The sequence below is a fragment of the Cygnus olor genome, chromosome 3, assembly GCF_009769625.2.
Source record: "Cygnus olor isolate bCygOlo1 chromosome 3, bCygOlo1.pri.v2, whole genome shotgun sequence".
Classification (NCBI taxonomy): Eukaryota; Metazoa; Chordata; class Aves; order Anseriformes; family Anatidae; genus Cygnus; species Cygnus olor.
The window spans coordinates 1,828,999-1,855,626 of record NC_049171.1 but is presented as its reverse complement, the minus strand read 5'-3'; the positions used below and the strand labels follow the sequence as shown (position 1 = coordinate 1,855,626).

Genomic DNA, 26,628 nt, shown 5'->3' with positions numbered 1-26,628 from the left:
CCGACCCCCCCCGGGGCTGTTTTGGGGTCGGGGGGAGCCCCGTCCCCAGCCTGAGGCTGCACCGGTGGAGGTTCGGAGGGTCCCTGGTGGAAATGTGGTGTTTTTAACCCGTTCTGCCCTAAATGAGGTTGGGGGGGGGGGGGATGGAGGTGGGTGCCCCCCAATGCCCAGGGCACGCTCCGGGTGTTGGATTTGGGGAGCTGGATGCCCCTACAGCCCCCTTGGGCATCCCAAAACTGAGTCCCACCCCCCAGCCCCATAACCCCCGCATCCTCCTGGTCCCCAGGGTGCTTGGGGACACCATGCCCTGGTTCAGGCTGCGAGGCACAAATCCAGCACCTCTCTGCGGGTCCTTTACAGGGGGGTGCCCCCCCTATGCCCCCCATCCCCTCCCAGACGGGGATTTGGGAGGCCGACACCGCCACGCACACCCCTTATCCCCTCCAGCACCCCCAAAATCCCACCGCGACGCCGGAGGACACCTCGCTGGGACGATGGGGACGGGGTTTGTCGGCCACGGAGGGATGGGGACAGCAAAGTGTGTGTGTGTGTGGGGCGGGGGGGGGGGGACACAAATCCCTGGCCCCCAGCTGCCGGGTGCCGTCTCAGCCGGCAGCCCCCGGGGGTGGGCTCAGCAGCGCACGTGTTCGGAGGACGGGGAGGGAGGTGTGGGGCCGGGTGTGCACACCGTCTATATATACCACCGTGGCACCGGCGCCGGAGGAGTCACGGAGCAGAGGAGCCAGCGGCTGACAGCACACCCGCAGGTAGGAGATCTCCTTCGGTTTGCATCCTACTTGGGGGTGGGGGGTGGGGGGTGGAATTTTTCTTCGTTTTCGTGGTTTTTTTTTTTTGTTTGTTTGTTTTTGTTTTTTTTAAGTCCGTTTTTTCAGGCTTCGATGCGTTTGGGAGATGTTCCTCTCCCCGCCAAGGGTTAAAGAGAAATATCTGCCTGTAAAGGGAAATATCTCGGCTTGCACGAGCAGCCCCTCTGTGCCGCGCTCGGCCGGGCGAGCACCTGCCAAAAAAAAGTTTCACCTTCCCCAAAATTGCCCCTTTTTGGACCCAAGCCGCCAAGGGATGCAACAGGAGCCGGCGCGAAGCCGCGGGCGCGGCAGGTGAGAGGCGAAGGGGTTTTGGGGCTCGCCCGCTGGATTTAACCAAAATCCCCCCGTCTTTGTGCCTCCGTCCCCGACGGCCTGCGGGGAGAAGCAGCGGAGCCTCCACACCGCAAATTTCCCCTCGTGGTGTTTCTGCCCCCCTTTTTTTTTTAATATCCAGGACAAAAGGGGAAGGGAACTTCGCAACTTGGGCACCGCGGGATGCGCCGGAGGACGCCTGGCTTGGCAGGCACCTTTCCCCCTCCAACAGAGCACAAAAGGGAAGAAAATGGGTTTTTTTGATGTTCCTTTTATTTATTTTTTTTTTCCCCTCGCAGTCCCCAATGAATGGCTGAGGAGCGGGGATGGACAGGGGGAGAAATTCTCTCCCTGGGCTTTTTACCTCTCGGCAGCCTCTCGCGGTCTGTCGCTGCCCCATCTGTGTTTATCGCCTCGCCGCAGCGTGTGCAATTTGGGCCAATTATGGCCAATTACCTGATCGAGGGGCTCAACAAAAGGAAGAGCTCATTTTTCTGCCGAGCTCCGAGGAAGCGGGGGGGGGGGCTGCAGCCCCGACCCCCCCCCCCCCGGCTTCCCCCAGCATCTCCCCGAGCCCCCAACCCCTTCGCCGCTCGCCCGGCCGCCGGCACAAAGGTTTCGGGCGCCCTCGCAGGAGCCGTAGCATCGTGCTCCCCTTGGCTTCTCCTTTTTTTTTTTTTTTTTCTTTATTTTCCGATGGCAACTTTGCATTTTTTTTAATGCTGGAGGAGCGGGAGGGGAAGCGTTTTAGCTGGTGCCGGTGGGGGACACTGTTGGACAATATTGCGCTGCTCGGCTGGAGGCGGCCGGACCCCTTCCATGCGGCTCCCGCCCGGCCGCCTCTCCCTGCCCGCCGGGTCAGGCCTTGCTTTGGGTTGGAAGAGCGGGGATTAGGAGAAAATAAAATAATAAAAAAAAAACCTTAGGGCCAGCTCAGCTCCAGGCATGGAGCTTGTCCCCATACAGCAGGACTGATCCTGATCCCAAAGCACCGCCGCATTTACACCTGCGGATGCGTCGGCGATGCTGGCAGCAGTGTGCCGGGACCATCCCCGGCGTTAGGATTTCCCCGGGGAAGAGGACGCAACATCACCCCGAGCAGCCCCATTTCGGCTGATTTTCAGCCCAAAAGCTCCGCGCCGCCCATGTTCCCGCTCGGCCGAAACCCAATCAAAGCAAATCGAATGAAGGCGAGCGCGGCGCGGCCGGCACCTGCTTCCCCTTCCTCCTCTCCTCGCGGGTTATTGATGTCCCACCGGCTCCGTCCCGTCCGCTGCCCCCCGAAATTAATCCCTCTAAACATCTGCACCTCCCGCGTCCTCCCACCCGGAGCCATAAATAAGAGCCGGCCGCCTTGATGGATAGCCAGACCCTGCTGTTATCAGGACTGCAGGCTGCATTTCCAGCAAATCTCTCTTTTTTTTCTTTGCCCTAATACCAATATTAATGAGGGTAAGTCAACTACGGACGAGGAGCCCCCGGGGCTGCCGTAGCGGCGGGGCTCACCGCAACGTCTCGGAGGATGCCACATCCCTCCAGCCCCGAAAAACATCCAGGCACGATTTGTGTGTGCCCAGGAGCTCTTCTGATGGGCTGATTGCGTTTTGGGGTTTGGCTGAGCACTGATGCATGGTACAGGAGGTTTATTTTCTTTATTTAATTTCTTTATTTTTGGGGCTCGCACCCTTCCCGCTCGATAACATCTTTCCATTAAGCAGCCGGGCCGTAATCCCTGAGCCTGCCCCGGCCGTGGTGCCACAGCCAGATGAGCCCTCCTGGGGACACTCGGACACCCCCTTTGGGGACATGTGATAGGGTTTGCAGCCCCGCTGCGGGGCCGAGAGATTTTCGGGGGGGGGGGGGGGGGGCTTGCCCTCTCCCGGGAGCATCCTGCCAATCCTCTGACTCACGCCGGCAGCCAGTTTTAATGAGACTCAGCGAAGATTAAGCCTTAATTCCTGCTCCTTATCAGCTTTCCCTCCAGCAAATGACAAGCGGCTCGGCGAGGCTCTGTGTCACCGAGCTGGAAGGTGACCGTGACACCGGGCAGCGCGTGCCCTGCTCCTGTTGCAAGATGTTCCCATCTCGGTGGAAAACAAACGGGAGTGAGCCCTGAGCCCTGCCCAGCCTGCAAAGGCAAAGCAAGCCCACCCTCAAAATCCCCCAAAGTGTCCCAAAATGACAATGGAGCACGGGTTGCGAAGCCACCGCTGCTGCCACCGAGGTCTTCCTCGCCTGCGAGCATCCCACGCCGGGGCGAAGCTGCCGGGCACGTGGGTTTTGGACCCCATCAGAAATTTGTGAAAAGCCGGGAAATCGTTTTTTTTGGAGGAGAACGATTCCTCACCTGCTCGTGGCTGAGCTTGAAGAAGGATTTTGGAGATCTCAGCCACCTCCTTGCCCAGGACGCGGCTCACACGAAGGTGCCACCAAGGGCAGCCCCGATCTCCGCGTCACCATTTGGCTCTGCTCCCGTCTCCTCGGCACCCCCCCAGAGGGCACAGTGCCCCCAGACCCACTGCCAGGCACCACGGAGACTTCGTGTCCCTCTTCCCAGGGGGCTGAGAGCCACAGGGCGGGGTTTGAGGAGGACCAGAGGTCCGTGGGGACGCATCGGGCTAAATAATCCTGATACGGGAGGAAAGCGCTCGCCGCTCTGCTACGGCCACGTCACTTCACCACCACGTGCCACTGATGCCCACATCGGTGCACATTGGGACCTCCCGAGATAGGGACAGCAGTGGCAGCACCCAAAATGCCCCTTGAAAACGGATGGGGAAGGGGAAATGGAACAGGGAAAGGCAGGTGGGGAGCTCCTCCTCACTCAGCCCCGGCGGTGTCCTGCTCGGGGACAGCCCCGACGTGCCTCCCCGCCACGTCCCGGCGCTAAAATAAGCCCTGCCGGCACTCGTGTCATGGGATAGCCTGGGAAAACGAAGCTGGGCGGGGGGAAGGAGGGGATCGTTTCCCCCAAAATAAAATCATTTTGGGGAGGGCTGAGCGCTGCTCCTGCCCGTTTAGGAGGTGGCAGCGAGCGCGTGCCGGGGCTGACGGGTTTTGTCTCCGGCCGCAGCCGCTGCCGTTGGCACCATGAGGGCCGTGCTCTGGGACCTGCTGCTGCTCTGCCTCTTCGCCCGGGCACGGGGCGACTGCCGGGGGGACTGCCTGCGCTGCGACCGCCAACTCTACAGGGACAGCTTCGACGTCCTCGTAAGTGCCCCCCGCGCCGGGTTGGGGGTTTGGGGTTCTTGGGAAGGGCACCGGGTTTGTGGGGTGGTTGGGAATTATGAGCACTGAGGGTGCTGGTGTCATTGTCCCTTCTCCGTGGGCACCCAAAAGTGCCGTGGCTATGCCCAGGGACATTATCAAAGCCTACGAGATGGTCCCAAGGAAAGGGGCAGCTCCGACAGTGCTGGCCGCAAGGCTCTGATGGCCACGGGATGGAGCACACTGTGCAGGGGAGGGTCCAAGACCCCCCCCCCCCCATCCCCAGATTTCCTGCCCTCGTGGCTCACGGCATCACCACCACGCACCCTGCCAGAGGCACCAGCACCCAAAAAGCCACCAAAACTGCCTCTGAGCCCCAGCAGGACCAGCACTGTGCCCCAGCGGGGCTGCAGATACAAGCTGGGATGTGATATTCCAGGGGGGGGCAGCCAGCCGAAGGGCTGCCGAGCCCAGGGGAGATGCGGTGACGGCGAAAATGTCACGCTGCAAAGGGATGAATCAGCCCGTCCCTGCCCATGATGCTTTCCTTTCCCCTCCGCTGAGCCGTGGCCGGGCTCTGGCCAGGAGCTTTGCTTTCCTCCCTGTTCCCCCTCCGCCCACGGGGAAGCATCGGCCGCCTCCTCGCTGCCGCTCTCCTCTCCATCAGCAATAAATCACGGCCGGCTGTGATGGGGAAAGCCCCCGGGGGTGGGAAATGGGCCCCAAAACAGCGGGGACCACCGGCTCAGTGGAGATGCTGCAGCCACCTCATTGCTAAGTCCCAGTGGATGCAAGATCTGGGGCATGATCGCGCTGATTTGGGTCCAGAATGTTGTTTTGCAGTTGGAAAGGGGCTCTCCCCTCCTGCTCTGTCTTCCCCTGGCACTGGTGGCCAGTGAGATGGGGAGGAAATGGGGTGGTTGGTGGCTCATGGGGTCGTGCCTCTGAGGAAGAGGAGCCCGGGGGCCTTGGAGGCTCGGGTTCAGCCGGGGGAAGTGGCTTGTTGGGATTTGGTACAAAGCCCCCCATTTCCAAAGCAATGGCCAAGGAAATCCCATCAGCGAGGGGCTGATCTGTCCTCACCCAGGACTCTGGAAATGTCCAAGTAGCTTTCCAAGGGCTGCAGAGCCGAGACTTCAGCGGCAGGTACCAGAGACGCCCTGAAGTTACTGCCGTGCCTGCACCATCGGAGCTGCCAGGGCAGGACAGGGACACCTTGGGAACATTGAGGGGACACGGGACAATAAGGGGACACAAGGACTATCTAAGGGTCACCTCAGAGACACCTCAAGGCCACCTCGGAGACATCTTGAGGCCAACAGGGACTCTTTGAAGATGTCTCGGGGCCACCTTGGGGCCACCAGGGCCACTTTGGGGCCACCAAGGCTGCTTTGGGGCCATGAGGGCCACCTGGGAGCCACGGGGGACACCTGGAGACCACCCTGGGGACATAAGGGGACACCTTGGGGACACGAGGGCCATCTCAGGGCCACCATGGCCACCTCGGATACACCTCAAGGCCACCTCAGAGATTCCTTGAAGATGTCTTGGGGCCACTTTGGGGACATCGGGGCCACTTTGGGGCAGGACAGCTGGTGAGCTGGTCTTCAAGATGCCACCTAGGGACATGCAAACCCATGGTGGCACCGTTAATGCCAGCCCAAGGTGGGAGGTAGCCTTCCCAGCTACTTTTGCCTCTGGACATGGAGGAGCGTTGGTCTGTGCTTGCTTGGAGGACTCCCAAAGCACCACGAGGAGGCAGAAGCCATTTCCATGTGAACTAAGGCAACAGCACAAGGGCTGAGGACCCCAAGGTGACCGTGGGGCTGTGTTGTGGGTGGATGGCAGGACACCGATGGCCTCCAGCTGGACGCCCTGGATGATTTCTCTCCAAGCCTATCTGCTAGAGATGCTATCTGCATGCAATGTCCTTCATCCTTCATCCCCATTTGGGACATTGTCAGGACACCGAGCATCTGCAGGAGGCAATGACAAAGGTCTGGAGATCCTGGGGGCAAGACCTCGGCTTGGCCCAGGACACCCGCACAAGGACTGCTGCGGGTGAACGAGACCCAAAGTCACTTTGGGACAACTATTTTTCTTTTTTTCTCTTCGTCTGAAGAGCCTGGTTGGTCTCAAACATGGAAATTGTGAGTTGCTGCTGCGTCATGTGCTTGAGCTCCACGTGGGACACCATGTGGGGACCTGTGGCACCTCTCACCCAGCAAAGTCAACAAACCCATGGCAAAGAGAGGTTCTGCAAGAGTTTTGGCCTTGCAGATGACCTTTTCTGAAAGCTATGAGACGTACACCGACATGTTTCAGCCAGAGGGCTCCTCGGGTTGGTGTTAAGCATTTGGAAGAGCCCACCATGAAGCCAACTTGGGCTGGAAAGACGAGGCAAGGAAAGACGAGCCCTGCCTTCCGTGCCCTCCAGCCCCAGCTCCGGATATTGATTAATTTGGCTCTCCTGGGATCTTCTCCTGGGTGGTTTCTCCTGGATGCTTTCCCCAGCTGGCTCTGTGCCCTGTCTTGGTGGACCCTTGGAAAGGGATAGGACATGGCCACGGTGGGACCCGCCCTTGGGTGCTGAGGAAGCCTGATGGCTTGGTGAAGTCGCTCTTGATGGCTCAAAGGCCACATCTTGATGGTCTTTGGAGGGATGTGGTGAGCAGGGCAGGCTCCTGGGGACATGGGGAAGGCACTTGTCTCTTCTCGGGAAAGAAGGCATGAAGGAGGCTGGTCCGCCTCACCTTGGTCCTGAACGTCATCCTGGAAAGCATTTCCTGACACGTGAAGGACAAGAAGGTCATCAGGAGCAGCCAGTGTGGATTTATAGAGGGGAAGTCATGCTTAGCCACCCCAAGAGCTCTCTGCAGGGAGACGTCTGGCTTCTCTTGGCTTTTATAAGGCTTTCGGGACTGCCTCCCTTGACATGGCCATGGACAAAGCGTGGTGTAGATACTCGGCAGTGAGTTTGGCTGAAACCTGGGACAGGACGGGAGCTTGGGGTCTAGTGGGGAAGTGGGGAAAGGTGGTGGGTGATGAGGTTTGGGATGCAGAGCTGCCGTGGCAGCATCTCCGTCACCTCTGGGAGCCTGAGCATGGCTAAAACCCTGGATTTGGGACCAAATGATGGCTGGCAAGTGTTGATGAGCTGCTGGTGACTTTCTGGGGTGTCTTCCAGGAGGTTGGATGGGCTACAAGTGGGGGGATGCCCAAGGACCCAAAGGGTAATGATTTTAAACTGAAAGAGGGCGGGTTTAGGTTAGATGTTAGGAGGAAATCCTTTATGATGAGGGCAGCGAGGCCCTGGACAGGCTGCCCCGAGGAGCTGTGGGTGCCCCATCCCTGGCAGTGCCCATGGCCGGGGGCTGGAATTTGATGATCTTTAAGGGCCCTTCCAACCCAAAACATTCTGGGATTTCTGATCCGAAACCCGTCCCCGTGTCTCCCCGCGCAGGTCTGCATCCTGGAGTGCGAAGGCGAAGCTGTGCCGCGGGCCACCTGGGAGATGTGTGCCGCCTCCAACCGAGCCGCCCCGCGGCGGGGGGCCACCGGTGCTGGCGTCTTCGGTGCCGCGGGGCCGGCGGAGGCGGCGGCGAGCCCGCTGCAGGTAAGCGAGCTGCTGCGGCGGCGGGACGCCGAAGACGGAGGCGCGGGGACGGCGCCGGGCGCTTTCCCGTCGCGGGACGAGGACATTTCCCGGCGGCTCGGCGGTGGCTTCCCGCGGGGGACGCGCGGCTCGTGGCCGGCGGCCCGAGGGGTGCAGAAGCGGTACGGGGGCTTCATCGGGGTGCGCAAGTCGGCGAGGAAGTGGAACAACCAGAAGAGGTTTAGCGAGTTCCTGAAGCAGTACCTGGGCATGTCGCCCCGCTCCAGTGAGTACGACATTGCCGGCGACCTCAGCGAGCACAACGAGATCTAGCCGGCCCCGCGGCACCCATTTGGAGGTGGATCTGCCATGGCCAAAAAAGTCAACCCATTGCTCCCCTGCCCCGAAACCTCCGTTAGGAATCGCGAGCCGGTCCCATGCGTGCCCGGTTTTCTCCAGGAAGCGATGGCTGCTTTATTTTTAATTTTATTTTTCATTGCACCCCCCCCAAAGTGCCATAGTTTTGCCCCATAAGACCCCACCCATCCCTGGCCCCTTTTATTTCTTTGTTGTTTTTTGTGTTTTTTTTTCCTAGTAGTTGGGTTTTGCCCAATAAATGCCGTTTTCGCCCCGCTGAATGGCGATGCTGGATCTGGGTGGGGATGCTCCAGCGCTGCATTCCCCATTCCCACGGGTGCAAATTAAAAATGGGGGGAAAAAAATAAAAATGGCTTGAAAAGACCAAGCCACGAGGCAAGGCTGCATGTCCCTGGCTCGGTGACAGCCCCAGGAAAGTCCCTTTGCCATCGGTCACACCGGGATGATGGGCGAAAGGGTTTTGTCCCCAACACCAAATAGGTACACAGAATGTTTCAGCCCCCAAAAAGCAGGAAAAAAACTCAAAAAAAGCCAAACTTGTTGCTTTTAGAAATGAGATGAAGCCTCCCAAAAGCTTTGTGTTGGCAAAATCTAGCAGTGAGTGGGGGGGCAGCCCCCGAAAAGCGGTGCCGGCGGGAGGAGAAGCCGGGATGGTCGGGATGCTCAGAGCCCCCAGTGCCTGCCCTGCACCCAGCGAGGCCACCCACCTCCCAAAACACCCAAAACTGAGTATTGGGGGAATTTTTAATTCCCCTCCCCTTTTTTATCTTTTTTTTTTTTTCTTTTTGTGCTGCGAGGCATCTCCCTAACTTAGGGGAGTTCTCCCCGGCCCCGCAGCCCCCGGGACCGAGCATCCCGGCCCCTCGCCCGCTCTGCTCTCAGCTGCATTTCTTTTTCTTTCTTTTTTTTTTTTTTCTGTTTTCTTTCTGTTTTTTTTTGTAGCGTTCCGGCACCGCGTCCCGGCACCCGCCACCAGGCACAGGCAAAATTAGCCCTGCTCCTGTCCACCCAAGCAGCCTCCACCTCTCTCTGACGGACCCCAAAGCGCTTCAGACTCGCACGCGTTCAGAAATCACTTTTCTCCCTTCTGGGGAGCAGCCACCTGGGTGCCCGCCCGTGACCGCTCTTCACTCGGTAGCAATTTAAGCCAGGACGGGAAGGATTCGGCCACCGCCGGACACGGGAGCGAGGACGGCGGGGAGGGGGACCACCAAAAAAAAAAAAAAAAAAGAGGAAAACGGGATTTTTTGCAAAATTCGCACCTCGCTCGGCCATTGGAAACACCCCACACATTGGACGCAGTGGAAAATAGTGATTTTTTTTTTTTTTTTGGTTTTGTTCCTCCCTCCCCCCCCCCCCCCCGATTATTATTTCATGCTTTTGGGCATCCCCTCCCAGCCCCAGCCCCCCGCCAGGACCCTGGCCGGGGGATTTATCCACACCCCCTGGATTTATCCCCACCTTTTGGCTGGGGGATGCTGAGACACCGAGAGGTCGCATCCCGCCGTGGCTCAGTCCCCGTGCGCCTGCAGGAGGGGACCGGAGCACGGTGCAGCACCCAGAGCTGGGTAGAAAACACCTGGAATTGTGGTTTTATTTTTTTTTCCAATATAATTTATTATTATTGTTGTTTTTTGCGCTTTCCTTGAGGTTTGATAAGGACTCCGGGGTTGACTTCTTTGCTCAGCAACACAGCCGCGCGTGCGTCTCTTGTCGCGTCCCCCCGGCATGTATCGCATCCCAGCTGCCGTCCCCGCCGGGGTGCCTTCCCGGGGCTCCCAGCGTGACCCCGGAGCCGTGTGTGTCCCCCCCAACCCTTCTGCCTAATTTGCTGCCCGAAGCATGTCCCGCGTGCCCCGCGCCCGGGTCTCACCCGCAGCGCCGCCCCTTCGCCCTTTGTACAAAAAAAATGATAATAAAAAACCCGACACACCCCGTGGAAACAAACAAACAAACAAAAAAAAACAGCAAAAAAAAAAATCTCGCCCCCCCTCTCCCCCCTGTTCTTTTTAATTGTTTCATACAAAGATTTCTCCATTAAACTTGTACATAGCAAAAGGATTAATAAATTAGTTTACTGTTTCTACGATCTCAGTGCGACTGGCGACCGTCACTTGGGTCAACGCTTGCAGCGCAAGGTCCCTGCCGCCCCCCACCCCGGGGGCTCGATCCACCCCGCTCAGCTGGGAAATGGCGTGGTTTTAGAGGAAAAAATGAGATTTTTGTAAATGTGCATGATTCCCAGCAGAGATCCCCCCCGGTATGGGCTGCGACAGTGCTTTAGGGGGCATCATGCCATTGTACACGTGTCCTATGGGACAAAAAGGGGTGGATCGGGGGGGTTATTTGGGGGAAAAAAAGGGGATTTTGTAGCTTAAGAGAGGGAGGGGGAATATGCACAAAGCAGATGGAAAAAAAAAAAACAAGAGGGAGACACCAGGAGATGCGGGTTAGGCTGAGACCGTGCCAGCTCACTTCGGCGATGTCCCCCACAGCGGTGACCCCAGTGCTCGATGCCAAACTTCGTCCCCGGGGTGCCGAGCAGCTCCTGTCCCCAACGCCACGTGCCAGCCTCCCTTTTCGGTCAGGGCGACGAGGGATCCCACACTGGGATGCTCCAGCCTCTGCCGCGCTGCATCCCCAGGGGAAAATCTGGGGTCTGGGCTCCCTGCCTCGCAGGGCACCGCCAGCCCGGCCACCGCTTGGTGGGTGGCACGGTGCCAATCCCCATCAGATTTGGGGAGGTGGTGGCATCGCGGCTGGTGCTGGGTGGGTTTTAGTATCGTCACCGAAACGCCGTGGCCGGGTCTCACTGGGAGGCTCGGGGTTAATCTACGGGGTGCCCCCAGTGCCCCCAGTTCGGCCCCAGTTTGCAAAGCCACGGGGGTGGTGAAGAGAGGGGACTGGTGCCGCGTTTTTGGCCGGTGGGCATCCATTGCTTTGTCCATGTCCAGCTAGGAGCGGTGGTCCCCGCGTCCCTCCACTACAGGGCCACGAAACCCTGCAGAACTGCTCGGAATTGCATCCACTCGGTGCTCCCAGATGCAGTTTTTATCATTCGGATTTTTTTCCTCTCCTTTCCCACGCAGGGCAGGCATCGCCACCTGTTGCATCCCCATTCAGCCCTTCTCTCCAAATTTCAACCTCTCCTCTCACCCTTTTCCACGTCCTCTTTCGCCTCCATGCGTAAAAAAAATGAAAATAAAAACCGTTATCCAGGCTTTTTGCATCACAAGGCAGCTTCTGAGGTCAACAGAGCGACTTGCAAGGGGTTGCGAGACCTTGCAGAGCCCCCCGCAGCAGGACACCGCCTAAAAACCCGCTGGGGTTGGCACGCGCCGACCTCTCCTTGCAGCTTCCAGGCTGAAACTCGATGGATTTGGGGTTTGGGGGAGGAAAACCACCACCGAGGGAAAAGGAAGCGGAGCATGTGCTGCAGGAGGGAGAGGCAGTGCCATCGGCGGGCAGACACTGCTATCTAGTGGTGCCAGAAGTGGTTGTGCCAACGGGGAAGAAATATTCGGGGCTGAGCGCGAACTGGGCAGAAAGTGCAAGGGGAGAGGGACACGACACGGAGACACGGCCCGCAAGGACGAGGCAGAGCCAGCAAGGCATCAGGCAACTTTTCTTTTTATTTCTTATAAAATATATTTCATATTGCTGCTGTAAAAATTACATTTCACATTTTTATTTTTTTTTTTATTTCTTTTTTTTTTTTCCCAATAAAAATAATACTTGGAAGACAGCCGAGAAAAGCTCCGAAGAAGACAGAAAATCCACCGATACGGCATCATCCCAGCCCGGCCGGGCAGCGGGGGCCCGCAGGAGCATGGGGACAAGCGTCCCCAACCCCTTTTCCCCGTGCCACCACCGCCTGTCACCCACCCCGATGTCACCCACTGATGGTGACGGGGCGCTGGGTGCCAGCGCGGGGCCACCCTGTGCTACGTGTGCTCGGTTTTCCTCTCGGGGTGCAAGCACCCTCAGCAGCAGCAGGGCGTCACCGTGGCCGGGCTGGAGAGGGAGAGCAGCCTCCAATTAGTGCCCAATTAAGAGGTTCCTATATACATACATACACGTGGGAGGCAGCCGGACCAGGGAAAACTCTCCAAGCTGAGTTTACAGGCTGGGGCTGAAGAGGAGTTGGTTGAGAGCAGAAAAGATGGTCGGGAGCTGGCTGGAAGCGAGTTAAAAAATAATGAAGGAAAGGGATGGGAAAGGGGAGAAAAGCGAAATAATGAGACGCCAGCCACCCCGACAGGCGTTGTGGAAGCCTGCTGTCATCGCTGCGGAAAGACGAGAAGGCTTTTCTGTTTTGAAGTGTAAAAAAAAAACAAAAAACAAACGAAATAGTCCCGAACTGAAAGAAAAAAAAGCAACCCTGCACCAGTTTCTCCATTAAAAACAAGAACAAAAAAGGAAAGAGCCACGAGCAAAAGGACAATTTTGTCCAGTTAAGTCTGTACCGCAAAAGCCCTCAGAAAATCAGCTGTGGGCGCCTCCCGCCCCTGGATAAAACACTGATACAAAACATTCCTGTGCAGGAAAATCCTGGCAGTAAGTGCTATTCCCTGGGGGAGGAGGCACTGCACGGGCTGGGGGTGGCGGGGGCAAAATCCCCCAAATTTTGGGGGGTCCCACCGCGCCCCCGTCTCACCCGGGGACCCAGCACACCACGCGTGCCTGCTTATTCCAGAGTCATTGACACCTTTTATCCTACAAAAATCACCTTTAACAGAAAGTTATTTCCTTTTTCACGAACCCAGGCTCCCGGCAGCGAGAAAAACCCTGACCTGAAGCAGGAGAAGGGTGAGGGGTTGGTGCGGATTGTCGGACGCTGCACCCTGCTTTGGGGGGCGAAGCCCCGGGGCGGCGATGGCCCCGCATGGCTTGTGTGACGTTTCCTGAGTGATGGGGACCCAAACAGGGCCCCACCTCCGTTTTGGGGCAGGAAGGGCATGGAAAGCAAGAAGGGAGAATCTCTGGGTCTCTCTGAGTCGCGGGAGCAAAGGCACAGGGGCTGAGGGAACCGCAAATCCACCCTTTTTGTGATTTTATGTCCATGCTCCGGGTGCTGCTTCAAGGCTCTTAAAATTTGGGAAGGGAAAACGCAGCGAGGTGCAGCAGGGGGACTTCCCAAAGCAGCACTTTGTCACTTCTGGACACCCCACGGAGAGCGACCTGCACCTTCAGCATCACCAAAAACCCACCTGTGCCCGCGGCAGGGCCCTTCCCAAGGGACAACCGCGCTGGGCTGCGCGGGGCAAAGCGGGACGGCCAGCGGCAAACTGGGGGCCTGCTGGCTCTGCAACCCAAAGGTCAGCTGGCAGCAAAGGCCTGGGGGCGTTTTTACAAAGAAAACAAACTAAAAACAAGTTTTTGAGTAGTGCAAGAAGCCCACCGCGCAGTTAATTGCTACCAGGACGCAGGGCACGAACCTGAAAACCCGCTGTTGCAGTGAAGCGCTAGCCCCTGCTCTGGGGACGGCCGATGCCAGCAGGAGAGGAAAGGGCTTTTCCAACACCCCAGCATAATGCAGGCTCCAGGAGGAGAGAAGAGAGGTTCTGGAATGATATTCTGTTTATATATACAAAATTATAAAACAGAAAAAAAAAAAAAAAAAGGTTGGCAAGCACCAGTAATATGTGTATATATAAACACGTTTCGCCTCCCCTGTCCCCTTCAACGACAGGGCTCGTGTCCATCCAGGAGCAAAATAATTTGTCAGAGCCACACGATTTGGTTTTACAGGGGATTTTAGTTGTACTGAGTGGCCCTTAAAATCACCCCAGGCTCAAGCCTCGCGCTGGGATCGCTCTCGGCTTGGCGGCTGCGGGTTACGGGCTGTGAGTAACCCGCAAATACCAAATAATATCAAAAACGCAGCAAGAAAAAAAAAAGTCCAGATTCCTGCCCCGCTGCGGATGGGGTGCGAAGCAAATTTTGACGTGGCTTGCCAGAACTGGAGCCGTGCTGTGATGCTAAGGGAAAGCCCTTCCCAGTCCTCCCAGCTGCCTTTACTGGTGAAGCCAGAAGTTCTTTTAAAAAACAAAAAAGTTTGTTCAGCCTGGCTTCGAAAGACGCGGTGAGGGCCACGATGTAGATTTTCACGGAACGAAGCAGAGGTACAAAGCCTAAAATGAGAAGGAATAGCTGCTTTTGCTTTAAAAACCCCGATAGTTTTCCTGATTACAAGGTTTTCTTCCCTCCAAACCAACAAACTGGAACCAGACACGCACAGACTCGAGCTACCGTGCGATGCAACGCGAATAAAGCCCACATCCGCATGGGCACTGGGGAGGGAAACCCGTGACTCCTGCCCCGAGAATCATCCCTGCCCTGCTAGCAACAGCCCAACAGCATTTTTTAAAGCTCTCGTTGTTATTGACACCATCCCTTAAAGGACACGAGGGATTTGCACTTTCTAGGTAGCGAAGGGACAGGGAAAAGCTGCCTCAACGCCTCACCCCGGCCACGGTGCGGCGGTTCAGGAGGCTTTAGTGCTGACCTGGGAAATGCAGGAAGCTCTTTGGTCCCCAGATCACCTATAGAAGCTCCCCCCGACAGCCGAGCCGCCGGCTTCCTCCTCCCAGCCCCAGCTTTTACTGTACAAAGGGAGATATTCTTCATGTTAAAAAAAAAAAAAAGTTGGAAAACGTTTTCTTTTTTTTAAAAAAAAAAAAGAGCAAACCCAGCTGATGTACAATATACAGAAGGAGGAATTTACACGCAGCTCTGGAGGTCTCTTCTGGAGTCCCAGGAGGTGCCTCCAAGGTCCCTGGTTGCAGCAGTGAGGGACTCCGGTGCTCCCCGGGTGGGAGCAGGGAGGGAAGGCTCAGTCCAGGAAGCGCTGGCAGGCTTTTTTCCACCGGCAAGCCGTGCACCACTGGTCCCGGTGCTCGATGCCGTACACCTTACGGCACTTCTTGGCTTCACCGCGGACTTTCCTGCGAAGGGAAGAACCAAAATTTACCCCGAACTGCAAAAATTTCAGGTAACGTCTCTGTTATACCTAAGGGCAAGCCCCATAACTGCCGCGGAGCAGCATTTTCATACAATCCTAGAATCATGAAGGTTGAAGAGACCTCCGAGATCATCTGGTCCAACCATCCCACCACCGATGTCACCACTAAACCATGTCCCCAGGCACCACGTCCAACCTTTCCTTGAACACCCCCAGGGACGGTGACCTAGGAACACATCCCTCCTGCTCCAGCAGGACCCTCACCTGGTGCTGAGGGGCACGCGGGGCGGCGAGGCGACGATCAGGTGGGACTTGAGCATCGGCGTGGGCGGCTGGGGTTCGCTGAAGCTGAGCGACCGGCTCCGCACCTGCGGGGACAGCCAGCGAAGGGACATTTAAACCCAGGAGCGAGCCCTAGGAGCTCCCCAAGGACCAAGGGGAAAGGACGAGGACTCACCGGTGACAGGGACGGGAGAGTCGAGGTGGCAGTGGCCCAGCTGATGCTGGTGAAGATGTGGGGGGACACTGGGATTTGGATGGAGGGCAAGGCCTGCGGGGAGAAAGGGGGAAAAAAGGAGGTCAGCATTAGCCCTGGGGGGGTCCCGTTCCCACGTGCTGCCCCACGGGCGTTCACCTCCCTGCACAGACCAGCATGGGGCACCCCCAGACTGGGAGCACTGGGGGTGGGAAGGAAACCCCTGGTGCAAGCCCTGCTTTGGCTCCTGCTAACACAGGACAGGGCACATGCAACAGAACCCTTTGCTAGGGCACAGCTGCTTCACTCCTGTGACTGCGTGTGCTTGCAGGGCTCATGCCCAACCCCGGGCAGCAGCTTACACGGGCGTGCTTTTTTTTTTTTTTGCACTCGTTTACGTAGGCTCCAAGGAGCTCTCTGCCTTTAGTTAGGCTGGCAAGGCGCTTTCTGCCTTTAGTTACGCATCCACTCCCCGGGGTGGGAACGGACACGCACGCAGCTTACGGATCTGTACCCCCACGCTCAGCTCTCCGGCAGCCCCTGCAGCTCCGAGAGCCGCTGTGGCAGGGGACATGGGACAGGGATCGGCGACGAGGCCACCGCCCCGTGGTGGTGTCTCCAGGTTCCCCGAGCAGCGGGGACGTGCAGGATCCGGCGCGGCCGCATTCCAGCCGGGCGCTATCTGCCGGGAGCAGGGCGTGTTGCATACCACCGCCGGGTAATTGCAGGGGAGCAGCGGAGGCCGACAGCTCCGCTGGCCCGGGAACAGCCTCAGCAGCAGCCCCCGAGCCCCCCAGCCTCAGCAGCAGCCCCCGAGCCCCCCCCTGCCCAGCTGTTGACAGGGCAGGAGGTGGCAGCAGCTCACCTGGTAGGCGTGATCGGCCTGGATGTGCCAGAAGGAGCTGGGCGCAGACTGGCTGAGCGCGCTGCTGGCCAGGGCCGGCTCCAGCGCCGGCGGTTCCAGCAGCAGAGCCTCCGGCTTGGCCAGGGCTTGCTGGATGATGATGGGAGCGGACGCGGATACGGACGTGGGGCTGGCGGCCGCCTCCGGCGCGGGCTCTTCCTTCACCTGCACTTCGGTGTAGTAGAAATCCTCCTCCCGCTTCCGCTGGTCGGAGTCGGCGCTGTCTCTGCCAGGGAGAAAAGGGGGAAAGGGGTGAAAAGGCAGCTCCCGGGGCGGGGAAAGGGGTGCTGCAAGACAGGACGGCTCTGCCTGCAGGCACCAAAGCATCCCCCGTTGGCTGCGATCGGCACGGCTGCTGCCCCTGTAACAGCACCTGGCACGCTGAAGGAAGGTCAGCGCATCTTCCAGCACCTGCAGAAACACCGGCACGGTGACCAGGCACTGCTGAAAAAACCCTGCTTTCTCATCAATCTCATTTAGCGTGGCTGCAGGTGAAGCCCTGAGGTTCACCCAAGAGGAAAAAAGAAAAAAAAAAAAAGCCCAGAGCCTTTTTGGTTATTTTCCCGCTGCGTTTCTCCGGCACTGGATGGCAGTCCAGCGCTGCCACAGCCCTACTGCCAGCACTCTTCCCGGAGCATTCACATTTGCAAGAGAGGAGGAGAAAAACGCGTAGAAGGACAAATATCGGAGGTTGTGGCGCGAATCGCAACAGCAAAGGTGCTCCCCACACCCTAATCCGGTGCCTAAGGCAGAACCGAGCTGCACAAACTAACCCTGAGCGCTTTCGCCCCTGAAAATTTCCAGTCCTGAAGCCCGGTTCCTGCTGCAAGGAGGGGACAAGCGACAGCAGCGCTGGTTGCTGCCTGAGAAGTGCCAAGCTCTGTGCACAGAGACATGGGGCATCTCTGGTTCTGGGGTTATTTAGTGCAGGAATTGGTGGCTCCCGGCACGCCCGGCACCAGGGCACGGGGGTTTGGAGGCTGGGCAGGGGCTGAGGAGGCGAAACTTCGGCCTTACCCCAGGTGCTGGGTCCTGACGTGCCGCTTGATGCCGACGATGGAGCGCAAGACCTTGCCGCAGCTCGGCCACAGGCACTTGTACATCACCTTCACCGAGTTCTGGGGGACAGAGAGCGCCCGTGTCACCCCCAGCCCGGTGACAACGGCCCCTGGGGGGGCTGTCCCCGGGGTGCCGGGGTTTCCGGTACCTTTCTCTTCCGCGGAGCTGGCTCGTCGAGGAGAAAGGGGTCGGAGTCGGTCTCGAAGCCGTCGTCAGCCGGCGGGGAGCTCAGGGCCTCGCTGGAGTGCTTGGGGCTGCCCTCGGGGTGGGGGGGGCGAGGGGGTGGAGATGTCGCTGCCCCCGCTCCAGTGCCCGCTGGTGGTGCTGCTGCCGCTGTCCGACACGTCGCCGCTCTCCTTCCAGGGATCGCACGCTGCCCGCGAGGCTGCATGGAAGGGACACGCAGCCACCGTCACCGTGGGGAGGACAAAAGCCCCCCCCCCCCGGGGGGCTGAGAGCAGCCCCGAGGCTGGATATAACCGCGACAACATTTCCCTTCTATTTTTTTTTCACGTTTTTAAACGAAGCCTTCGCACCTTTGCTCGGTGCCAGCTCCCACTTTTATCCCACTTCCCCATCCTCGTCCGAGGCGCAACCCGGCGGGGGGCACAGCCAGCAGGCGGCCAGCGCTGGGGCACGCACATTTCCCACGGCTCCCAGCTGCTATTTTTATTCCCTCGGCTCCATTTGACTCCTTGGGAATGAAACCGCCTCTAAAAAAAGGAGCAGCCGGGCGGTGCTCCCCGGCCCGGGGCTCCCCGGCCCCCCAGGACGGTCACGGAGGGCAGGGTCACCCCGTCTGCACGGTCCCGAGCGGCACCAGCACCACGGGCTCCTCTGGGGCACGTCCAGCCCAGCCCAGCAGCTGTTTGGTGCTGGGCACGAGGCTCCGCTGCGGCTGGCAAAAGCACCACGACCCGTATTTCTCCATTTTTGAGGGGAGATGTTGTTATTCTTATATAAGTGTGTTTTTTTTTTTTTTAATGCACACTCACGGGGGATGCCGCTGTCGCTGGCAGGAGGGCTCTGCACCACGGGGCTGCAGGAGAGGCTGGTCAGCACCATGGCCGCCACCATCTCGTCCATCTCCACGGCGGCATCGTCTTTCCTGCACCGCGGGGGGAAGAGATGTAAAATGCATGGAAGAAAAAGCAGAGGAACATCCCGCCACGAGCAGGGGAGCCACAACCTGCAGCGGCATCGCGGCTCCCACCAGCGCCTCGCAGACTTGGGGTCATTTTTAAGCCAGCAGGAAGGACGTTTTCTCCCTTAAAGCAGCATTTGCAGGAAATAAATCCCCTTAATCCTAAACTGCACCATTCTGAGGATAACCCACCCTCCGATAAGGCAGGGATATCCCCGTCACCCCTCTCTGCTGGCAGAGAACCGAGCGTTACCCCTTCCCACCGGGCTGATGCCGCCAGCCCGAGGCACGTACCTCTTGGGGACGTCGATACTGCTGGACACCGATCTCTGCAGCGCCTCGGCCGCGGCCGGCCGCACGTCCTGCACCCTCCAGCACGCGTGCAAGCCCTGCTCGGGCTGCAGCACCTTCACCTTGTCGCTGGGGGGGTTGTGCTGCTCCGCCAGCCCCGCGTACTCCTGCCCGCTGTAGGTGACGAGAACCTGAAAAAGGGACAAGGGGAGGTTTGTTGGTGCCGTCAAAGGTCCTGACCCGTGCGTGTGATGTCCCCAGAGCAGGGGGATTTGGGATGAAGGCTGTCTCAGAGCTGTCCCAGCAAAGCGGGGGGGTGCTGAGCTTCACCCCAACCCCACTGCTGAAAGCTCTGCCCCTCCCCGGTGTGTGCTCCCCGGCTCTGGCAATCTCAACATCAGCTGCTTCACAGAGTATCACCGCTTTGGATGGACTTTTCCCCAGTTAATTTGTCTGGTTTGGCTTTGCTTGCATGCCATCCTGCGGCACAGACACCCCCAATTATCACAACCCCTGGAAAAACACGCAGATGAGAGGATGAAAAGCCAGGGAACAGAGGTCTCCTGGGTGCAGCGATCTTACCGTTGCACCTCGATTCCTCCCGTCACTGCTCTCGGGCGGGAGGAGATGTTCAGACCTCACCTCCTCCTCTTTCATAGTGGCTCACTTTCTTCTGACGGGCTGTTCCGCGCCACTACCAGCCCCGAGCCTATTTCTGTTAATGGAAATGTATCTGTGTCCGGAGACACTACGTGTGCCTGCAGCTATTTATAGGCCCAGGAGCCCTCTTTAGAGAAACGCTGCCGGAGTCACACCAAGGAACCGCTACGGGACGGACACACGCACCCAGACACCAACCGGGGAAAGCGCCTGAGACCATCTCGGGTGGGACACCCAGCAGAAACAACGGGGTGGAAAAAGCCACAGCTGCAGCAGGGCTAGAAGGATGAGCACCAGGAGCAGCCTGACCTCCCTCGCAGCCCATACCCCTTTCTGATGCCCCCCAAAATAAGGAGCAAGGCTTCCCCACGAACACCATCTGTCCCCTGAGCTGGGCACCACGCAGGGAGGTGGCGTCTCCTTTGGTTTGCAAAGCCACCAAGACAGAATCCAGCCGTGCTGCTGAAATCCCCCCCCCCCCAGTTGCCGTTTTAAAGTCATTTCCAGCAGCAAAGCAAGCGGGCAACCCCCCCCCCCCGCGCTGGAGCACGTAGGAGAAAACAGCTCCCAGCGTCCTGCGGCTCAGAAACACGGGGCAGGAGGAACCTGCCCTCCCCGCAGCGCGGTGCCGGGCGCAGGAGGAGCCAGAAAATCCACCAGAGGCTTTATTTACACAGCGTTTCACAAGCTCTGCCCGGAGAAGCTTTTACAGCTCTGCAGGTAGGAGCCAAGAACACGCGCTGCTCCCTGCCGCAGGCCAAGGCACGGCCCTCGGGAGCCCAGGGGACAAAACACGGGGGTGTCACCAGGTCTGGGTGACGTTTTGGAGGAGCTGTCACCCCCCCACACACACACTTTCTTCCCCAGGGGCTGCTTCCCCAGGTAGGTCCTTACCTGCAGACCCTAAATCCTGCGGCAAAAAGCTGCCGCGGATGCAGCTCGAAGCCCGAGCAGGAGCTGGGGGGGGCTCCCCTCCACCACATGGGGTGCCTTCGGGTGTTAGGATGGATTATGGGGAGATGGGACAAGCTCACGGAGGAGCAGTCCACTGGGGGGAAAGGAGGTATGAAACCCGTCTCCTTTAGCCTCAAATGTTTGGAGAATACCGGAGGGAAGCGTCCGGTCTTCTCCAGACACCCACTTTTAGGATTGGAGGCAGCAGACGGGGCTCTGCGCGAGGCAACGTGACCCAAATCCATCAGGCACAGCCAGGGCCAGGTGCACGAACGCCAACACCCATTAACAGCTCCCCCAATTACAGATCCCCCCCTCGGACCTTTAATTAGGGGAAACCCCCCCGGGTTTTCTCCCCCTGCCCCGAGCCAAAAGCCTCCTTACGTACTTGCTGCCCGGCGCAGAGCTGATGATGCCCGGGGCTGGGGAACCTGGGTGCCCGGCTGCTCTCCTCCACCGGCTGCGGGCAGGATCCGTCCTCTGCCACGTGGGATGGCGGCCGGCTGAGGTCGGCGGGCAAGGCGTGGATCTGGGGGGCCACCAGCACCCCGTCGGGCGCCGAGACGCGGGTGCCGAGCAGGGAGCGCTTCCCCAGGCGCCTGGACAGCACGCTCGCCATCTCGGCCACGCTGCGGGGGGGGGGGAAAAGACACAGGGAGGTTATCTCCGGCACAGGACCGCAATGCGCAACCAGCATCCCCACCCCAAAAACCCGAGGGGGTGCCTCCCCCCACCGTCATCACCCCGGGAGCCAAAGCCACGGCTCTGCGATGCTCTGACATCTCCACACACCCGGGGGCTCAGGCACGTGGGGACGGTGCCCACATAAGCCCCGTTTTTGCCGATTCCACACCAAAAGCCCCCCCCCCCCCCCCGACGCTCTCCTTTCCTCCACGCTCCCCTTCTCGGGGCTTTTGGGGAAGCTTCCTGCAAGCTCGCACCTCGTGCCCTGCACTCCCAGGGTCAAGAAACGGCCGCGTCCTCCTGCCCAGTTTTGTTTAAAAACGAAGCTTCTGGAGCATTTTGGTCTAAATAATCCTTGTGTAACTATTCCTAGCCTATTTTTGCTCAGGTTGGTGTGACTCTAGCAAGCACATGCCGACAGCTGCCTTCCCTGGCTTGTTTCTTTGGGCTTACAGTTTTACTGCTGTTTTAAAAGAAAAAAAAAGTGGGTTTAGGGTTCCTTAAAACCAAGAGAAGTCCAGGCACAGGGACAGGCAACGCACCCTGGTGCAGCCGAGGGCTGCAGCACCCACTGGGACTGCAAAAACTCATCCCTTCCTCTTGCCACCATCTCCCCCATGCCTCGGGATGCACCCCAAAAACAACCATCCCTCAGGGTGCCAGACCCGGCCGTGGGGGTTTGCTGGTGCCCGGCACAGGGTTGAGGCACGAGATGCTTGGTTTGGGGTCACAGAGCGGCGGCGTTTTACTGCAAGATGCAAGGATTTTGTTACATCTGGGCCAGGCAGCGCTATCCCGCGCGCCGTCCCGGAAAAGCTTCCCGAGTCGTCCCGGGCAGGGTTACTCCAAACCCCGTCCCGCTTCAAAGGACGCCCGGGATTTCCGAGCTGCTTTATGAACAACCCCGCGCGCTCAGCTCGCTCCGTCCTCCCCCGAAATCTGCCTGTCCCCGAGCAGAAAATTAACAGCGCCTTCGGAGCCATAAAGCAGGCAGCAGGAAGAGAAGGAGGCGGCGCGCAGCGGGGACGTCGCCGCCGTCGCGCGATGGAAGAGGACGCGAGCACCACCGCGGTGCCGGCCCCAAAATGCCAGCGCCGGGCCGCGGCAAAAGCCCTCGACCTCGCTTCCTTCCAGCATCCCCGGCGTCACCACCGTGTGGCAGGGATTTGGGGAGATAACACGGCGGTTCGGCTGACTGCTCCTCGGAAGGCTGGAGGATGGGAGTTGATGCAGCATCGCTGCTGCTCCCAGATGTTTTAGCCCTGAATTTTGGCTTGTGGCACACGTTGATTTACACGCGATGCCCTTCCCGGTACGGGAAGGGGGGGGGAAAGAGGCGCGGTTGCGACCAGGAGAAGCAAAACCCTCCCCCCCCCAAAATCCCTTTTCGGCCTTGGAGCCACATCTGCTTCCAGTAGACCCAGTCCTTTGAAGGCCGGATCCCGTTTCGGCGCTCTGCCCGGAGCCCAGAAACACAAAAGCGAGGCGAGGAGCGAGCGGGCGCTGGGCTTGCCGCTGCCGCCGGAGCCGCCTCGAGCCCTCCCAGCTGTTTGCAATCACGCGCCGCAGGGGTCAGCGCCGGCACCGCTCCCAAATTATTTTCTTGCTTCAACGCCGGGCGTGCATTTTTGGGACTGCGCGTTTCCAGCTCCGGCCGCGCGCGGCACGTCAGCAGCCGGCACCGGAGCAGAGCCCGGGGGCAAGCGGCCGCTCGGCAAATGAGGAGAGCTTCGTTTGGCCGGCGGGGAAGGTCGGGGATGGCAAAGCCAGGAGAGGGGCCCGGAGCTCAGTAGCCGGGTGCCGAGCTTCGGGTCCGCAGCGGGAAACGCTGCTGCTACAGGCGTGTGCGGCGTGCGTGTGCGTGCATGCGCGGCAAGTCCAGCAAAGCCCGGTTTTCCCCCTTTTCTTGAAAAAAAAAAAAAAAAAAAAGGAAAAAAAACCACAGATGCCAGTAGGTTCCTTCAAACGGAGCCGAACTCCTGCCACAAAGCACCGCAGATGAGCAAAGCAGACCATAAAATCCGTCTTTTAAGAGCCTCTAAGTGCTGCAATAACTGACAATAAAACCCTCGCTTTCCAGTTTCAAAAAGCCCCTTCTCACCCCCAAAACACCCCCAGAGCTCCTGCCAAACCACAGCACGGCCGCGCGCGGACGACCGGGGAAACAGATATCCGCACGGAGCGAATTGCAAAGTTTGGGCTTTTATTGAAAAAAAAAAAAAAAAAAAAAAGAAAAAAAAAGCTACTGAGAGAGGTGGCAAGCGGCCGGGAGCAGGAACGCAACAGCTTGGTGCGGCGCCAGGATCCGGAGCAGGGAGCACAAACCCCGTACGAATTCCTCCTCCCTCTCCGCACCAAGCTGCCATTTGCTCGAAAAGCAAAAGCGAGCGGCGGCGGGGAGCCGTTGCTGGGTGATTCCCGAGGAAAACGCTTTCGGAAGAAGGCCTAAAAAAAAAATAAATTTAAAAAAAAAAAAAAAAAATGCACTTCCCAGCGCGGGCGCTGGCGGCGAGGCTTTTCCAGCCCCCCCACCCCCTCCCCGGGGAAAGGGCCCCCGGGCTGGCGCTGCGGGGGAGCCCGGCCCCGCGGGAAGGCGGCCAGGAAGGAAAGGGCGGCAGCTCGCCGGGTCCCGCGCCGCCCGAGCGCGACTGGGAGGCGTCGTGCGGCAGGCGTGGGGTGTGCACGCGTGGGTGTGCAAGCGCGCGAGGCTGCGCGAGCGTGCTGCGAGGCTCTGGGAGGCTGCGCACGGCTCTAGAAAGCGTGTGCGCGGCTGTGCGAGCACGCACACGGATCTGCAAGTACGCACACGCGTGGCTGTGCAAGCGCGCGCACGTGTGGCTGCGCGTGCAAGCGTGCACGGACGCCTGCGTGCGCGTGCAAGGGCGTGCAAAGGCCGGGCAGGGCACGTGGGGAAGATGGCAGGGCCGGAGGGCTCTGCGAGTATGTACACGCGTGGTTGTGCAAGCGCGCGCACGTGTGGCTGCGCGTGCAAGCGTGCACGGACGTCTGTGTGTGTGTGCAAGGGTGTGCAAGGGCCGTGCAGGGCACGTGGGGAAGATGGCAGGGCCGGAGGGCGGCCCCGGGCGGGACACGTGTGCGTGGGGCGGGGGGACACGCACGGGGACCGGGGGAAAAGGGGGGGGGGGACAGAGGGGGGGGGGGCACGCACCGGGCAGCCCGGGGAGGGCGGAGCGTGCAACGGGGGGGGGGGCGTGCAACAGGGGGGGGGGCGTGTAACGGGGAGGGGGGGGCGTGCAACGGGCATTCCCGGGGGGCGGGGCATGCAGGGGGGGCATGCAAGGGGGGGCGTGCAATGCAAAGGGGGTGTGTGCAAGGCAAAGGGTGGGGGTGTGCAAGGCAAAGGGGGGGGGGTGCAAGGCAAAGGGGGGGGGCGTGCAAGGCAAAGGGGGGGGTGCAAGGCAAAGGGGGGGGCGTGCAAGGCAAAGGGGGGGGGCGTGCAAGGCAAAGGGGGGGGTGCAAGGCAAAGGGGGGGGGGGCGTGCACCGGGGACAGCACAGACCCGAAGGACTTTGGAACAGGGGGGAGGGAATACGGGGGGGGGGGGGGGGGGGGGGTTCCCCCGTGGCGCAACGCGGGCGGGAGGCGGCTGCCGGCTCCCCCCTTCCCCCCCCCGGGTCCCCCCGGTCCCTCCAGCCCCCCCCGGGCCCCCCCCCCCCCCCGACCCCTTTACCTCGGCGGGGCCGCCCCCCTCCCCCGGTGTCCCCGGCGGAGGCCGCCGCACGTACGCGGCCGCCGGCCTGGAGGGAGGCGCGGCCCGGCCGGGCGGGAACCGCCGCTCCCGCCCCCCTCCTGCTTTTTGCCTTTTTTTTTTTTTTTAATTATTATTTATTTAATTTTCTTTTCTTTTTTTTTAGTTATTTTTTTTTTTATTATTATTTTTTTCTTACCCCCCTCCCGCCCTTCCCGGTTCCCCTCTCCTGGAGGCCGCTCAGGGGGAGCGGGGATCCCCGGGAGCAGAAAGTGGGGGGGGGAACACCAAGAGGGGACCCCGAGAGCAAGGGGGGGGGGGGGTCCCAGGAGCAAAGGGGGGGACAACGGCAGCAGGAGGGGTGACCCCCAGGACCAAGGGGGGAGACCCCCAAGAGCAAGGGGGGGTCCTAGGAGCAAGGGGGGGGACCCCCAGAAGCAAGGGGGGGATCCTAGGAGCAAGGGGGGGACCCCCAGGAGCGAAGGGGGGAACCCTAGGAGCAAGGGGGGAACCCCCAAGAGCGAAGGGGGTCCCCCAGAAGCAAGGGGGGAACCCTAGGAGCAAGGGGGGACCCCCAGGAGCGAAGGGGGGAACCCTAGGAGCAAGGGGTGGAACCCCAAGAGCAAAGGGGGGCACCCTAGAGGCAAGGGAGTGGATCCCCAAGAGCAAGGGGGGACCCTAAGAGCAAGGGGGGGGGGTCCTAAGAGAAAGGGGGTGGACCCTCAGGAGCAAAGGGGGGGGACCCCCAGAAGCAACGGCGGACCCTAGGAGCAAGGGGGGAACCCCAGAAGCAACGGGGTGGACCCCCCAAGAGCAAGGGAGGACCCTAAGAGCAAGGGGGGACCCTAAGAGCAAGGGGGGGGACCCCCAGGAGCAACGGGAGATCTCCGGGGGGGGGACCCAGCAGCAAACGGGGGACCCCCAGGAGCAAACGGGGGGGACCCCCAAGAGCCAGGGGGGAACCCTAGGAGCAAGGGGGGGGGGGGACCCCTAGGAGCAAAGCTGGGTCTCCAACGGGGGACCCCCAGGAGCAAGGCGGGGACGGGAGGGGGGGGGGGGGGGGGTTGTCCCCGTACGGCCTCCTCCCGGCTGCCCCCCCGGGCTACTCACAGCGTCCCGGGGCCGTGCCGCCCTCCTCGCCGCCGGCCGGGTTAAAGCTCCCGGGGCCGGGCTGGTGTAAACAACCTCCCCACATGCTCGGCCCCTTCCTGCGCATTGGCTCCGCCGCCGCCTTCTCCATGCACGCCCCCGCCGGCCGGCCCCGGCTGGGAGGGAAGGGAAGGGAAAGGAGGGGAGGGGAGGGGAGGGGATGGGATAGGGGCACCCCCCCCCCCCCCCACTCACCCACCCACCCACCCAACCCTCCCAGGTCCTCCCCGGGCCGGCTTTTCCCTCGGAGCCGGCCGGCAGCCCCCGGGGGGAGGCGGGGGGGGGGGGGAGGCAGGGAGGTCCCCGCTCCTCCTCC

General features: G+C 60.1%; 2 protein-coding genes across 4 annotated transcripts; one reads left to right on the top strand and one right to left on the bottom strand.

Moving 5' to 3' along the window:
* Positions 1-647: 647 nt before the first annotated feature.
* On the top strand, positions 648-10,314 carry PNOC (prepronociceptin). Of its 3 annotated transcripts, none has more exons than XM_040553364.1 (4): positions 648-767; positions 4,213-4,349; positions 7,810-8,227; positions 9,262-10,314. In XM_040553364.1, exons 2-4 carry the CDS (start codon positions 4,230-4,232, stop codon positions 9,309-9,311), a joined length of 588 nt encoding a protein of 195 aa, XP_040409298.1. In that variant the 5' UTR covers positions 648-767; positions 4,213-4,229; the 3' UTR covers positions 9,312-10,314. The 3 variants fall into 3 exon arrangements, with proteins under 3 accessions (XP_040409298.1, XP_040409301.1, XP_040409299.1); XM_040553365.1 differs by lacking the exon at positions 648-767 and adding an exon at positions 912-1,118; XM_040553367.1 differs by having other exon boundaries at positions 649-767; positions 7,810-10,314.
* Positions 10,315-14,950: 4,636 nt separating this feature from the next.
* ZNF395 (zinc finger protein 395) lies at positions 14,951-26,400 on the bottom strand. Its single transcript, XM_040552315.1, is given in 11 exon segments — positions 14,951-15,266; positions 15,548-15,651; positions 15,741-15,833; positions 16,624-16,888; positions 17,680-17,780; positions 17,870-17,995; positions 17,997-18,106; positions 18,717-18,829; positions 19,160-19,347; positions 21,159-21,399; positions 26,274-26,400. Coding segments are annotated over 10 exon segments (1,443 nt in total). The 5' UTR covers positions 21,390-21,399; positions 26,274-26,400; the 3' UTR covers positions 14,951-15,154.
* Between the last annotated feature and the right edge of the window lie 228 nt (positions 26,401-26,628).